Here is a 16,350-nt window from a genome sequence, read left to right as displayed (position 1 = left end):
CCGGAGTCACTACAATGACCTATACGGCAATATACCGCACATAAGTCGAAACCACCCTGAGTTTCCTTAGGACCTCCTTAAGCTCCCTATGAGCTTCAAATTCCCTGAAACAAGTAGTTTTACGTCCATGTGAACAGTGCATGAAACTTTGTTTCTCGGGTTCTCGAGGTATCAAAAGTATCCTTACCTGAAATGGATATCAATCAACTCATAGCACCACGAGGAACACAATGGTGCACTCAAAACCTTCGATCTGCGAAGTTTGGGGTGTTCTTGCCCTTGTCCATACGTATAGCAAGGAGAGAGAGAGTGAAACCGAGAGAGAGAGAGAGCGAGAGTATGGGAGAGAAGAGAGAGAAAGGGTAGGGATGTGTGTGTGGTCTAAAAATGCACACCAATCACAACTAAGAGAACACTTAGTTCTAATTGGATCCACTAAAAGAGGAATATAACTAATTGGTCCAAAATCTTAAGTTTAAACCACAACATCCCATAATAATTCTCAACGTCCAAGGATATTTAGGTAATTTCACACCGTCGATAACATAATTAACGTACATCTCCGGGACGGGCTGTGACATATAACACTTAAGAAATTGAATGGTATGTATATTTATTAAGTAGCTTTAAATTTATGATTGTAGTTCGGATCAGGTTTTTGTTAGAAAAATATATTATTATGGGTCTTATGTAAAAAAAAATTGAATTTGAAGGGAGTAAAATCACATTTTCAGTAAATTTTATAATATATATTTTTTAAATATAACTTGCGCGATGCCACGATGGGGTCGTTGTGCAAAACCACTTTGCGCTACAAGGGTGTGCATTTGTTGCGCAAAATAGCTTTGTGTGACGTAGGTGCACCTTCGTCGTGCAAAGTCAACAACTTTGTGGTATAACATAAGATTTTGTGGTATCCACTTGTATAAATATTTTAAATTGATGATCGAATTAGTTCATTGTATTCATATAGGATCAAGGAGTGTAGCTGTAAAAAATCATCAAAATTGGAGTTAAAATAACTATTAAATCGTGATTTTTCGTTTATAACCGTCGAAAAGTTTTGTCCCGTTACTTGATCTTTGAATGTTTTTTTTTGCAATTTTTGGCGTATGCGATCTCAAAGCATGTACAAACAAGTTTGATAGTTGGACCGTTGAAATTAGTTTCGTAGTATGCGTATCCCATCAAAATGACAAATTCACCAACACTTAGTTTATTTATACTTTCATTAAGTATAACATAAGATTTTGTGGTATCCACTAGTATAAATAGTTTAAATTGAAGATCAAATTCATTCATTGTATTAATATAGGGTCAAGGAGTGTAGCTGTAAAAAATCATCAAAATCGGAGTTAAAATAACCATTAAATTGTGGTTTTTAGTTTATAACCGTCGAAAGGTTTTGTCCCGATACTTGATTTCTGAATGTTTGTTTTTTGCGATTTTTGGCATATGTGATCTCGAAGCATATACAAACAAGTTTGACGGTTAGATCGTTGAAATTAGTTTCGTAGGATGCGTATCCCATCAAAATGAGAGATTCACTAACACTTAGAGTTTATTTATACTTCCATTAAGTATAACATAAGATTTTGTGATATCCACTAGTGTAAATATTTTAAATTGAAGATCGAATTCATTCATTGTATTCATATAGGATCAGGGAGTGTAGCTATAAAAAAATAATCAAAATCGGAGTTAGAATAACCGTTAAATCGTGATTTTTCGTTTATAACCGTTGAAAAGTTTTGTCCATTTACTTGATCTCTGAATGTTTGTTTTTAGCGATTTTTTGTGTATGCAATCTTGAAGCATATACGTTTGACGGTTGGATCATTGAAATTAATTTCGGAGAATTCGTATCTCATCAAGTTAAATGGTATGTGTGTATATATATATTTATTTATTAAGTAGATTTAAATTTATTTATTTTGTACGTATAACACTTAAGTAATTGAATGGTATATATATTTATTAAGTAGCTTTAAATTTATTATTGTAGTTTGGGTCGGGGTTCTATTAGAAAAATATATTATTGTGGGTTTTATGAAAAAAAATTAAGTTTGAAGGGAGTAAAGTCAAATTTTAATAAATTTTATAATAATTTTTATTTTTAAAAAAATACCTTGCGCAACGCCATAAATGATCGTTGCGCAAAAGGACTTTGCGCGGCATCATAATTTATAACTACGTTGCGCAATAGTTAAAATTTTGGCGGTTTAATTAAAAAAAAAAAGGCATTTTTTAGGGTTTAATTGGAAACGAGTCCAGACACTACCTACCCATTTGTCTCTCTCTTCCCTCTGGCTCACTTGGTCTCTCTCCTCTCTCGCTCATCTCGTCATCTCTCTCACTTCGTCTCGCTTTCTCAGAGCCAAGTGCTCCTCCTGCTTATTTTCACATAGCACAAGCTCACAATCTATCACCTCCTCACCCAAACGACGTCGTTTGCTTGGGTTTCCTTCGAAGAACAACTTGGAGTTGAGAGTGCTTTGCAGCATTAAGGAGAAGGAAAGCATTAAAGAAACCAAGAGAGTCAATAAGCTACCGATGGATAAGGTCCAACGGGCTGGTTCGGGTTCTAGGTCAGATTCTGAAGGGGAATTGAGTCAGGAAAGTGGATTTTGAATGGGATTGGCCGCCGTGGAAGAACATACCTCAAAGGGACAAGCTCATTGGGTGTTGTCATTTGCAACATGGATAAGGTTGTTCTGTGGCTCTGCTTGTAAGATTCCACATTGACCAATGGAGAGGGGGTAATGCGCCTTGTATGTACATGCTCCCCTCTTTATAGCACGAAACCTTTTGGGAACTCACTAGTTTTGGATTCCATCGGAACTCAGAAGTTAAGCGAGTTCGGGCGAGAGCAATCTTAGGATGGGTGACCCATTGGGAAATGCTCGTCTGAGTTCCCAGAAACAATTCCATGAGGGAATGGTAAGCCCAAAGCAGACAATATCGTGTTATAGCGGAATCGAGACTGGGATGTGACAATTTGGTATCAGAGCCACTCTACCGTTCGGTACGGATGTGTCGGTAAGGATGCCGAGTTCCCTTTAAGTAGGGTGGATTGTAAGATCCCACATCGACCAACGGAGAGGGTGATGTGCCTCATATGTAAATGCTCATCTCCCTATAAAACGAGACTTTTTGGGAACTCATTGGCTTCGGATTCCATCGGAACTTCGAAGTTAAGCGAGTTTGGGCAAGAGCAATCCTAAGATGGGTGATCCATTGGGAAGTTCTCTTCTGAGTTCCCAGAAACAAATTCGTGAGGGAATGGAAAGACTAAAGTGAATAATATCGTGCTACGACAAAGTCGAGACTGGGATGTGACACTGCTGGCTCTGTTTTCTTAAGCATTCATCGAACAAGTTATGGGCTTGAAATTTTCAGCTTAAACTTCGATGCTTTTGTGGTGAAAAGGTAAGAATTGGACGTAGATTTTGGGTTGTGGGTTTACTCATTTTGGTTTTAAACGGATTAAGTTTGTTCCTTTTGCATGTGGGATTGATTAAGTTTGATTTTGGGTGTTTGATTGACAGGTGAACTTGAGTATTGCTATACTTCCAATGTCTAACCTATTTGGATCAAAACTTGAACTTTGGGCTCAGGAAAGGGGCTGGCCCTAAGGGATGCCTAAAGGAAGAGCCGGCCTAAGCCCAGCCAAAACCCAGAAAGCAGAAAATGGGCTTTTCTGACTTGGTGCAGCTCATGAAGACCACTTACTCACCTACCCAAAAGCCAAGTGGTATAGACTAACCAGCTATACAGCCCATAAAGTACTTTATAATGGCAGAACAAGTAAAAAAGCTGATGAGTCACTGCCTCTCAAGTTGCATTCGGGCAAGGTTGCTGCTACAAGAGGCCAAGCTGAGTTGTCTATAAAAGAAGAAAGAGAAATCAGGATTAAGGACACTCAAACAAACAAACAAATGCAAGCACAAACTCTGCTCAAAGCCAGATGTGCATTCAAAACGAAGCTGTAGTCAGCCCAAACCTTCATCCCTCTCGGGATAAGCCTTCACTCAAACCCTTGTAATAGCTCTGCTACCCTATTCAACCTTGTTGTAGTATCGATTTCTCTTTGTAAACTCCTCTCCTTACCTCTCCCTAAAAGCTCTCAGACCTTTGATAAGCCACAAAGATAGGAACCTGCAAGACGACCAGGCTTGCCCAACAAGGTTAAACCTTGCCCGACCTTCTTTGTTTTTGTCTTTTCATTCATTAGCCTAGCAATATGTTGTATACTTCAAGTTATATTCAAGTTATTTCTAGTAAGATGACCATTAAAAGAATCTCTTAGTACTTGGATCCGATTTGAATATATCTTCATTGTTCAAACCAGATCTAAGTTTTAAGCCCTCGGGCATGTAAATTTGATCAGTTGAAAGTCCTTGGCCTCAAGGCATAAAAAAGAACCTTATGTGGACTTAACCCATCCACAATAGTCCTTGATAAACAAGAAGTCCGAAGTTACTTGGGGCGCAAGTAATCGACCTACCCCTTAGTTTTATTTCTATTATATTATGATTATCATAGAACACTTAAGCATGGAATGGATTGTGATAGGAAGCCTCAAGGCCTACACCTAAGGCCCCACAAAGGCACCTATTTGGATTCATTCCATTCCGCGGTCTAGAACGTTTGAGTATAAGAACGAATTCTGATAGGAAGCCTCAAGGCCTACACCTAAGGCCCCACAAAGGCTCCTATTTGGGTTCGTTCTATCTCTCAGATTCGGATAATTAGAAGTATAATAGTTGTAAGGCTCCTGCAATCAATCGAACGAATATTATATGTTCGAGCACTGGTTTAGTTATTGATGGGAAGCCTCAAGGCCTACACCTAAGGCCCCACAAAGGCACCTGTTATAACTAACACGGTTTCTCGGGCATATATATATATATATATATATATATATATATATATATATATATATACACAACTAAAACGCGACATCTATTTTACATCTGCCATGCTAAAGATGGCAGTGGCATGCCTGAGTACTTAGAAGTTAATCTTGATTGTGAGCCTCAAGGCCTACACCTAAGGCCCCACAAAGGCACCTCTCAAAGTTAATGCTGTCCTTCTCTTCCAGCCTTGCCCGACAAGCCATGCCTGACGAGTCTTGCCCAAAGAGCCTTGCCCGACAAAGCCCGACAGTGAAGCAGAAGCCCGACAACAGCCTTCAACCGGCGCCAACCTCCTGGGGAGCTGTGCGCTCGTCGGCCAGGAAACGTCCCCGACGGAAATTCCTGACGCGAACATAGTTTTGGCACGCCCGGTGGGATCATACACCTTTTGATCTTGCTTATCCAAAAAGAAAAGCCACAAAATTGGTAAAAAGAATCCGAATGAGGGTTTCTCTCAACCTTTTCTCCTACATGTGGCAGATCAATCAGGAGATCCTTCTTCCCCTTCAGGACGAGTGGTCCTAGAAAGCTCAACTTCATCTGAGAGATCGGAAGGGAAAGGAACTAGTGAAGAACTGCAAGCTACTATGATCCAAGTACTAAAAAGCATGGAAATAATCTCCTTGGAAACCAAGGGAGAAGTGAGTAGGCTCTGTACACTAACAGGGAATCTACAGAGAAGACTTGATCTGGAGTTTTCTACTCCAAAAGGGGCTCAAGAAAGTGGGATGAGCCAAGTTACCATGAGAAGTGAACCAATCATTCCCTTATTCCCACTATTAGAAGAAGAAAAGGATAAAGGAAAGAATAAAGTGGTTCCTGAAGGGAGTCAACCTGTGATAGAGCTAGTTCTGGAAAAAGAGCCTCCCAGCTTCCCATTATTATCGTTTAATAATAGGAGGTAGAGCGAGCAAGAGAGAACGAAGTATGGAATGCCTGTAATGATAGGGGAGACTAGCAGAAAGGAAGGCACCACTACTTCAGATAAACCTCCACCTTACAGGCCACCACATTGGCTAATAAGGGAGGGGGAACTAACTGGAGGAAGCCCGAACCAAGGAGAGAAACAGGTACAGGCAACGACTGGAGCCCAAAGATCGAAACTGCTCTCATCGGTCATGATGATAATTTAGCTACTCAGCAGCTGAGGGAAGAATTGGCTGAGCTAAGAAGGACAGTAGCTTAAAATGCTCAACCGCGGGCTCGCCCAGTGTTCAGGGTCACTTACCAAAAGCCTTATCCTGAATATATTGACGAGCTAAATCCATTCCCTCTCAACTTCAAGATGCCTGCATTTCCAACGTTCACAGGTGAAGACAGTAGCGTGTCCTCCAGAGACCACATTTTCAAATTCTCCAATCATTGTGTGGCATATGAGGGCAACCCAAATTATAAATTGAGGTTGTTTGGGAATTCATTGGCGGGTTTAGCATCTCAGTGGTACTCTCTATTACCCCCTAACTCTATTGCCAACTGGGGGCAAATGGAGATGGCTTTCCACGAACAGTTTTACAGAATAGAGCCAGAATTAACTATCAATGACCTTGTTGAAGTCAAACAATACGATCATGAATCTACTGAGGACTTCATGATGAGGTTCAGGAAAACAAGAATGAAATGCCAATTCCCCGTCAACCAAGCGCAGCTCATATCAATTGCTCAAAGGGCTCTGAAATTACCTTTGAGGAAGAGATTTTATGATACACAATTCAACGAGGTGCAAGAATTGGTAATTGCTGCCACTAAGTATGAGAGGCTGTTGCAAGAAGAGCAACAAGTGAAGCACACTTCCAAGGTCCCTCCCTTCTACAAAAACAAAGCTGCAATTCATCGTGTGAAAGTAGGAGAAACCAGGCCAGAGCATGAGGGTGGCCATGATGAAGAAGACATTGACGTATGTGCCGCTGAAATGACCACACCTTTCAAACCACTGACGGTAAAAGGGCTAGTCCAACTTGTCAAAGATCAGAAGATCGTAATGAACGATGGTGGTTTCGTCCTCATGAAACCACCCAAGTACCAAAGTTATTCGTTCGATCTGGCCAAGGCACCTGAGCTCTATGAAGAACTGGTGCGGGCAAGAGTAATTTTGCCCTACAATACCAAAAAGATGCCCAAACCAGAAGAACTCAGAGGGAAGAAGTATTGTAAGCTACACTATACCTTCAACCCTTCCATAGTCAATTGTGTCCAGTTTAGAGATTGGATACAAAACCTGATAGTGAAGGGAAAGTTGTTACTTGACAAGCCCTAAGCCAGTATGATGGTGGATACAAACCCTTTCCCGGAGGCTTCTATCAGTATGATCAACCTCATTTAAAAAGAAGAGTCGGGGTCACCAGTTGGTACAGCAGAGGAAAGAAGAGATCTCGGGTTGTCCCAACACCCCTGCATGAATAAAAGTACCATTAAGGGGGCCAAGGAATCAAGATCAGGCCCTAAGATTGTTGCTAACGAGGGAAGTAGAAGAAAGAATAAAGTAATCAAGGGGGGAAGAGTTGCCCGAAGTCAATTCAAACAGTACCAAGAGCAGAGCAGGGGACAAAACACATGTTCATTCCAATAAGAAAAGGGTTCAAAATCATCCTATTCTAAAAAATTAACATCTTCACTCAAGGTCACTATTCGAGAATGATATGTCTGCATAATGGCAAATATCCTACTAGGTTCGGCCAAAACAGTATGGCTATTTACAAGTTGGGACCTAGTATGCTCTAACTCCGAGTTTGACTTCTTTACTCCCTCAATTTGGTTTTCGAGGGTATCCAGAAGAGTTGCTTGTTCAGCTTTAAGAGCAACCAGTTGTTCCTCCAGCTTTTGGATTTCAGAAGTAACAACTTTAACCCTTTCTTTTGTCCGCAAGCTTTTATCCATCAACCGATCAACTTGAGCGGAGATGCTTGAGTTTTTCTCCATAAAGCATTTTGCCCGATTAGCTTGTCTATCAGCTCTCTGGTATTGCTCCCTAAGAGCCCTTAAATTCTCAAAAAAAAAAAGAAAGGAATCGTGCTGAGGTTTTGATAGCCGACCAGGTTTGAAAGACTCAATTGTGACCTTTTCTAAATCACAAAGAGCCTTGAGGCTGAATAATGCAGTGAAGTCCTTCCTCGCCCATTCTTGGAAGACTCGTTGTTGCTCTGAAGAACTGGAGGTCGCTGAAGTATGTCTTGAGGATTTCAACCTCGTCTCAAGTCGCCCAAGTGCTTCAAAAAGTTTGGGCAACTTAGCAGGGTTTGAGGATGGAAAAGGAGGAGGATCCTGCACTGCAGCTCCCTCTATTGGAGCAATGCCCACTGGGGGGCAATCTCTGTCTGCCTGATTTTCTCAATTCCAGAAGGGGGAATCTCTGTACCTCCAGAAGATAAATGAGGACGGGAGCACTTTGACTTACGGACCAAACGAGGGGGGGAAGTCTCTTTCAGGACTTGCTGCGGAAAACCAAAAGGACCAGGTCAAGACAAGAATACAGTTTGAGGCAAAAAGAGGCTTTGGAGATAAGAAATGTACCTGACTTAGCCCTGGGGTTTCACCAGGAAGAGTATTAAATCCTCGTTGAGGGGAAGACTTTCCACCACCAGCAAGAGAAGAAGGAGGTTCATCAATATCCACTATTGGGCATGCAGGCACCCGTGAGACTATTACCTCTAAGGTTACAAGAATCTCAGGGACTATGGGTTTATTATCTGATACCACTGATGGAAGGGGTGGCTCATATACCGGAGAAGGCTGCAGAAAACGTGAGTAGGAGTTAATCAGGAATTCAATTCGGGAATAATGGCTCACCAAGTTACTGCCCTTATCCACGAAGTGCAACATAACTCCTGTAGAAGGGTCAAACTGAGAGGAAGGAGTTGCATCCAGGGCAGGAGAAGAAATCACAAAATTCATAGGAGGGCCATGACTAGGCAAGGAGGCAGATGCCCCAGCCTAAAAACAGATAGAAGAAGAAGAAAGATTCAGGTACTAAGTCTAGAAACTATAGAGTTACCTAAGGGTTGAAAAGGAAGAAAAGGGTACCTCTGAAGGGTTGACCTGAGGAGGAGAAAGGCTGGTTTCTCGGGCAAATGATGGGGAGGCCTCGGGCGGAAGAAGCTTTTCATCTCTTGCGGTCTGATTCGAATAATCAGATTTTGAGTTCTGTGAAAGCGAGAAGGGAAGTGCAGATAAAAAATATAAATCATACCTCGAGTTCTTTGAGGACGGTATTTTGCAGTTCTTCAGCCTTTTTTAGCATGGTAGCTTTTAATGGTTCCTCCTTAGAAGCAATGATTGGTCTTTTAGATGCTTGAGGTCCTGTTTTTCAAAGAAAACAAGAAGCAATTAGATAAAGGAGAAAGGTAATAGTTTGGTAAAGAATAACAGAAACTTACTTGAAGATTGTTACTTCTTTCTGCCTGCCTCGGGGACTGGAGCAGATGGGGCTGATGACTTAGGAGGAGCAACAGTTCTCGCTCTCTTACTCTTTCTAGTAAGAGTTGGTCGTGTGGTTTTGGGTAGAAGTACAGGATCAGGGTCTGAAGCCTCGATCACAGCCGCTTTCTTTCGTTTGGTGCTTTAATAATTACCTCGGGTGTTTCTTCAGCTCCTGAATCTCCAAAGGATTCCGAAACATCCACACCTTCCCCAGCTTATTGTCTTTCAGCCTCTGCTGCAGCGCCATGGAGAACTGCAGCATCAACTGAGTCATCCTCGGACTCAACGGCTTCTGATTCAACATCCACTGGGGCTGCGAGGTCAAGCAAAATTAAGGTTAGAAGGACTTCAGAAGGGAAACAGAATCAGGATAAAAAGAGAAGTACCTATCAGAAGTGACCGATTCTTCTCTTGGATCATCTCCTTCCAATTTTCAAGCTCGCCCGAGCCGGGGTATGACTTAAGAGAAAGTTGATTGAAAAGGCGGTCATGAGTCTCTTTCAAATCTCCTCCATACTTCTTGGTCCACCTGTCTTCCCACCAAGAAGAGAATAGCGAGGTACATTCAAAATTGAGGATGATGGACTTTCGGGTAGCCTGACTCATTACGTCAAGACTGCGTCGGGCAGCTCGAAAGATCACCTCAGAGGGAGTTGGTAGTCAAAATGAAGTGCCACAATGGATAGAATCGAAGAACGGGACGGGAATAGCCTGCCTGAATCCTAACTGCCTGCTGCAAAAGTTAGGATGATACACCTCCAAACCTCGGTCATATCTATTACCCCGAACTCCCCAGGCCAGGTCTCTTGGTTGAATGCAGCTAATGAATTTCTCCCTACAAGAGGGGGTAGCATCTTCACCAGGAGCATCTTGAAAGACTTGGTCAGAAAACCAAGGGTATCTTCTCAAGACCGACGCACCCCATTCTAAATCTGATCGAGTTCTACAAACTCTGAAGAAGTAGAAACAGGCAAAGGTGGAGTGATCTATAGGGGCAGCTTCAGCCAAGATTCGGGCAGGGGCCACACCCTCCGGGAACTCCAAATTGGCAGCCCGAAACTCTGGGAAGTACCATTGAAGCCAGGTTTGTATCATCCAGATAGGCCCATTCAAGTTGGTCTCAAATGGCTCGTCTTGAGTCATTTCAAAAAGGAGATGATAAAGATGAGAAATGAGGAATGGGCCTGTAGCTACATCATTGAAATTATGAAGAACTTCTACTAAGGGGATCCATTCAACCCTCACCCCTTTAGACTTGTTAGGGAAGATATGTTTGTTGAGCCAGTATAAGAGGAAATACATGTGCTCTTGATCTTTATCAACCCGAGGAGAGCTTGCCCCAAAATTTTCCTTTACGAAAGGAATGAAGCCTTTGAAGGAGGTCTCATAACTCTTGAAAGTTGCAGAGTTATAGTTCAAAGAAAGGAAAGTAGTGGATGAACCTGAGCTTCCAATGGTAGAGGAAGGAACCCAGTCTTGAGTAACGTCCACTATCCTGCCCGATGGCCTTAACCCGAAGACCTGGGCAATGTCAAGAATGGTTGGTGACATGGGGCCCATGCGAAAGTCGAAAGTATTCGTGCCCGAATTCCAGAAAATGAGGGCAGAAGCAAGCTATTCGGGCTTGGGAGTAATGGAAATTTTCGAGAGCATGATTAATTCGTAAATACCATTACTCATCCATTTCTGCTTAAAGGTGGGCTCTAATTCATCAATCCACTGAGCCCAAGCAGGATTGTTCATCAGAGGAAAGCCTCGATGATATGACGACCATTTGGATGAAGAGATGCCTGACCTAGCCAAAAAGGGATTTGGGGAAAACCAATTATCCCTGGGCATGTTGCTTTCTACCACTGAAGGGACCGGAGAGATCCATGCGGGACCCAATGATTGTGCCCCATGCACCTCAAAGAAGAGCTCGGAATGCAAGCCTGCCCAAGGGCGATGCAGTCCGTTGAGTAGACGACGCAGGGTGACGATTCCTTCGCCAGATACGTAGGATGGTTGGGTTTGGCTAGATCCCGAAGCCATTTGATGAAGTTTGAGAGGGGGATACCAAAGAAGATGACGAGGGTGAAAGATATCGAGCAAAAAAGTGAAAAAAAATCTGAAAGATTTAAAGAAATAACTGGGAGAATTAGGAAACGTTTAAGTTACAGAGGGATCTCTTACCGTGAATACAGGGGATTGGAGGGTTCGAATGCAAGGAATTCATGGGTTTTAATAAGGAGCTTTTCAATCAATATTGGCGCCTGGAATTCCAGGCTAAATATCAATTGAAGGGGGCACTGTTTGGATCAAAACTTGAACTTTGGGCTCAGGAAAGGGGCTGGCCCTAAGGGATGCCTAGAGGAAGAGCCGGCCTAAACCCAGCCAAAACCCAAAAAGCAGAAAAGGGGCTTTTCTGACTTGGTGCAGCTCATGAAAACCACTTGCTCACCTACCCAAAAGCCAAGTGGTATAGACTGACCAGCTATACAGCCCATAAAGTACTTTATAATGGCAGAACAAGTAAAAAAGTTGATGAGTCACTGCCTCTCAAGTTGCATTCGGGCAAGGCTGCTGCTACAAGAGGCCAAGCTGAGTTGTCTATAAAAGAAGAAAGAGAAATCAGGATTAAGGACACTCAAACAAACAAACAAATGCAAGCACAAACTCTGCTTAAAGCCAGATTTGCCTTCAAAACGAAGCTGTAATCAGCCCAAGCCTTCATCCCTCTCGGGACAAGCCTTCACTCAAACCTTTGTAATAGCTCTGCTACCCTGTTCAACCTTGCTGTAGTATCGATTTCTCTTTGTAAACTCCTCTCCTTACCTCTCCCTAAAAGCTCTCAGACCCTTGATAAGCCACAAAGATAGGAACCTGCAAGACGACCAGGCTTGCCCGACAAGGTTAAACCTTGCCCGACCTTCTTTTTTTTTGTCTTTTCATTCATTAGCCTAGCAATATGTTGTATACTTCCAGTTGTATTCAAGTTATTTCTAGTAAGATGACCATTAAAAGAATCTCTTAGTACTTGGATCCGATTTGAATATATCTTCATTGTTCAAACCAGATCTAAGTTCTAAGCCCTCGGGCATGTAAATTTGATCAGTTGAAAGTCCTTGGCCTCAAGGCATAAAAAAGAACCTTATGTGGACTTAACCCATCCACGATAGTCCTTGATAAACAAGAAGTCCGAAGTTACTTGGGGCGCAAGTAATCGACCTACCCCTTAGTTTTATTTCTATTATATTATGATTATCATAGAACGCTTAAGCATGGAATGGATTGTGATAGGAAGCCTCAAGGCCTACACCTAAGGCCCCACAAAGGCACCTATCTGGATTCATTCCATTCCGCGGTCTAGAACGTTTGAGTATAAGAACGAATTCTGATAGGAAGCCTCAAGGCCTACACCTAAGGCCCCACAAAGGCACCTATTTGGGTTCGTTCTATCTCTCATATTCGGATAATCAGAAGTATAATAGTTGTAAGGCTCCTGCAATCAATCGAACGAATATTATATGTTCGAGCACTGGTTTAGTTATTGATGGGAAGCCTCAAGGCCTACACCTAAGGCCCCACAAAGGCACCTGTTATAACTAACACGGTTTCTCGGGCATATATATATATATATATATATATATATATATATATATACAACTAAAACGTGACATCTATTTTACATCTGCTATGCTAAAGATGGCAGTGGCACGCCTGAGTACTTAGAAGTTAATCTTGATTGTGAGCCTCAAGGCCTACACCTAAGGCCCCACAAAGGCACCTCTCAAAGTTAACGCTGTCCTTCTCTTCCAGCCTTACCCGACAAGCCGTGCCTGACGAGTCTTGCCCGATAAGCCTTGCCCGACAAAGCCCGACAGTGAAGCAGAAGCCCGACAGCAGCCCTCAACCGGCGCCAACCTCCCGGGGAGCTGTGCGCTCGTCGGCCAGGAAACGTCCCCGACGGAAATTCCTGACGCGAACATCACCAGTTTGGATGGAGTTCATCCGAGGCGGGATTGGTTCAATCATCGTTGTTTTGGGGGTATGCATTGAGTCAGTTGCCCGGAGGTTGGCTTGCTAAGATATTTAGTGGGAGGTTTATTTTTTAAAAGCTCGTTTCAAGTTTTTATTATGTTATTTATTTATACTCAGAACTATGCAGTTCATCAGGGGCGGGATTGGTTCAATCCCCAAATGCTTGTTTATTGATCTTTTGGCCGGGACAGGTATGCATGCTCATCTATCATTTTCTTCTATGCAGAAAAGTTCTTGAGTTTGGAGTGTTAACTTGGTCTTTGGCTACGGCACTTGTCCCTCTTGTTGCTGGATTTACACCTGGTTTAGTTTTTGTCAAGAATTTTGGTACGCTCATTTACAATATATTCTATTTACTAAAGACTCTTGTAAATCAGTTCAACTTTGTTTAGCCTTTTGTTTTCGTTCTTGATTTCCAACTTATTGTTGGTTTGAGTATCAAACCTACCTGTTACTGAGAGCTGTTTTCTTTGAAGTACAGGTAGGAATTAGAGAAGGCATTTCCCCATCTGCCGCAACAGACCTTATTGCCAGGCATGTATGACATTCTTATATTTAGTTTGGTCCATCATAGATTCATAGGTGGTGTTCATGAAGCATTATTTTGTTCAAATTCAGGTTGTCTAGCGGGTCCATTTCTTTGTGTTTGAGAATCCTAATAATCTTTTACCTGGTGCAGGACAATACCTTTGGAAGAGCGTTCACGAGCTGGAAGTGTTGCAGGGGTTTTTGAAGATTTATTTATTTATTTATATTAAAAAATGAAAAGGGAAAAGTCGAATCTGAGATTCTGAATACAACATGAGGATGTTTTAATTTTTGGTGTCATTCTAAATAAGATTTGGTTTTCTTATGTCTATATTTGTTGTGCACTCCGCGTTCATTGATAACCCATTTGTAACATTGGACTTCTCGCAGGTTTCTTCTGGCTTCTCCCCTTATCCAAAATCTGGGCTGGGAAACTGTATTTTATATATTTTCCTCTTTGGGGGTTGCGTGGTAAGTAGCTGTCTCAAACACTCAGAATTAGTGGTCTCCTTTTCTTTTTGCTGAAGAATTAATTCCCTTAACTTCTCCAATGTGAAAACTTATTTATTTGTTTATATCAATATGCCAGGAACGAAAACAATATTCTTTTTCCTTTTTTGGATTTTCTGCCAAGCACCACCCTTCCATCATGATTAATTATAAAAGAACTTACTGGCCAATTCATCGTTAATAGCTCTCTTTTTTCCTCTTTTCTTTTAGAAAAATATGAAATGTTATAAACACTGAAGTCTGGCAATATGGTCATGTTCTATCCAAAATGTCCATGAGATTTGCATAATCAATAGAAATGGTCCATGAGATTCAAAATCAATAGAAATGGCCCCTAAGATTGTCTACCATCCATGATTTTGATTCTTTCGTTAAAAACTTTTTGGGCAATTTTCAAAGCTTTGTGGCTCAATCGATTCTTAACCAAATTCGACCCATAATATATCAAAATTAAGATAGAAAAGTGTAGAACAAGATTACAACTATTCGGAAGCCCAATGGTTGCCGGAGATGGTCGAAAAATAGCCTGAAAGGTGACTAATTCTCCGGAAAACTGGAAAACTCGCCTGAAACTGGGTAAACTTTAAATGTTCATAACTTCTTCAATATTCAACGAAATCGAGTGATTCAAAACAAAACTCATACTTCTCGATGAGACGAAGATAACGGTACCTTTCTCAATGGCTAACTCACCTTGGTTTGGCCGGAAAAATGCTCGAAAGTGGCTAACTAACATTAAAACAATATAATGTTCCTTTGTGTTGATGGCACATCTGTATATGTAGGTTTAATGAATTTGGTGTTGATGGTGGCCCTGCTGCAAAGGACTTGGCTCCCAAGTTTAATTTGTTCAAGAAAAATTTGTCTGCTAAGCTAGGGGTATTTACCGGAGATAGACGTAAGTCTTTTTATTTCTCTCTACAGTTTCTCCCTTAGATTCTATGGTCATGTTGCGCATTTGTAGTTTGACTTTTGATATCAGAATTTAGATTTCAATTAGATTGCTCAGTTAGTGGGTCATTTCCCAAAAGCGCAAAATGGACATGGTCATGGAGTTAAACCCCAATTCTTTTGAATTGGGTTGTAATTCTGGTTGATATATAAGTAGTTTATCTTTTGTTGATTTCTTATTTTGATTTTTCTCTTAGCAGATAGTCTTGTTAGTGTTCATGATAGCAATTTGTTCTAAGCATGTGTTGAAATTTTAAAACATGCTGCATTATTTTCGGTGATTAGATTGTGGTAAATATTCCTTTCCAAGTATATTTCTCTTCATTTTTCTTGTGCATTAACCTTAGGTTCCTCAATCTGAGCATACCTGGTCTTCTGATTAGATTTAGGATAACTTGTTTGTATCTTGGCATTTGTTGGATTTTGCTAAGTGTTGGCTTATCTCAGAGAATTACTGGTACAAATATTCCTCTATTGTTGCTTCTATGTTTTCGCATTATCTTTTTACACGGGTTGTTTTGTTGGTTAATTTGTTTTAATCAGTTGTATTTAAATATATGCATTGCTACTTGGTTTGGATATATATGGTTGGTTGGTTATGAGGGCATTTCTTGGATTTTAATTTTTGTGTTTCGTGAAATATTAGGACTTGGGTTCAAAGTAGTTTTCAGAAATTGGATATTTTTGTTATGACTAGTGAATCATATTTGCAAGTGGATTTCTGGTGGTATATAGCATTCCTAGTTTGGTGACTCGTTGTTGTTGCTCAGAAGCTCGATCGTCGTCATGGCAAGGTTGTTCGGTGTATGGGGAAGGCGGGGTTCGTGAGACGGGTGCCTCATCTTCCAGATCAACCATAGGAAAGGTCATTGCCTTGACAGAGGAAGTGGCAACTCTAAAAGGTTAACTTGCGGCCTAACAAGTAGCACGGGAGGTCGAAGTAGCAGCTCGGGCAGGAAGTCGAGATTGCAGCGTAGTTTTTGGCCCAGGACGAGAAAATGAGTATGAT

At 41.4% G+C, this 16,350-nt stretch overlaps 1 protein-coding gene and 1 pseudogene across 1 annotated transcript; one reads left to right on the top strand and one right to left on the bottom strand.

Moving 5' to 3' along the window:
• Positions 1-230: 230 nt before the first annotated feature.
• On the top strand, positions 231-14,355 carry LOC126595381 (probable anion transporter 6, chloroplastic; annotated as a pseudogene).
• LOC126596497 (uncharacterized) lies at positions 7,940-9,153 on the bottom strand. Its single transcript, XM_050263101.1, has 4 exons — positions 9,103-9,153; positions 8,937-9,029; positions 8,427-8,846; positions 7,940-8,347 (listed from the first exon to the last, which is right to left on the bottom strand). The coding sequence occupies exons 1-4, from the start codon at positions 9,151-9,153 to the stop codon at positions 8,195-8,197; spliced, it is 717 nt and encodes a 238-aa protein (XP_050119058.1). The 3' UTR covers positions 7,940-8,194.
• Positions 14,356-16,350: the final 1,995 nt, after the last annotated feature.

Source organism: Malus sylvestris, chromosome 13 (genome assembly GCF_916048215.2).
Source record: "Malus sylvestris chromosome 13, drMalSylv7.2, whole genome shotgun sequence".
NCBI classification, from domain to species: domain Eukaryota; kingdom Viridiplantae; phylum Streptophyta; class Magnoliopsida; order Rosales; family Rosaceae; genus Malus; species Malus sylvestris.
Note: the sequence above shows the minus strand (reverse complement) of the source record. Positions and strands in the feature narration are given on the sequence as shown.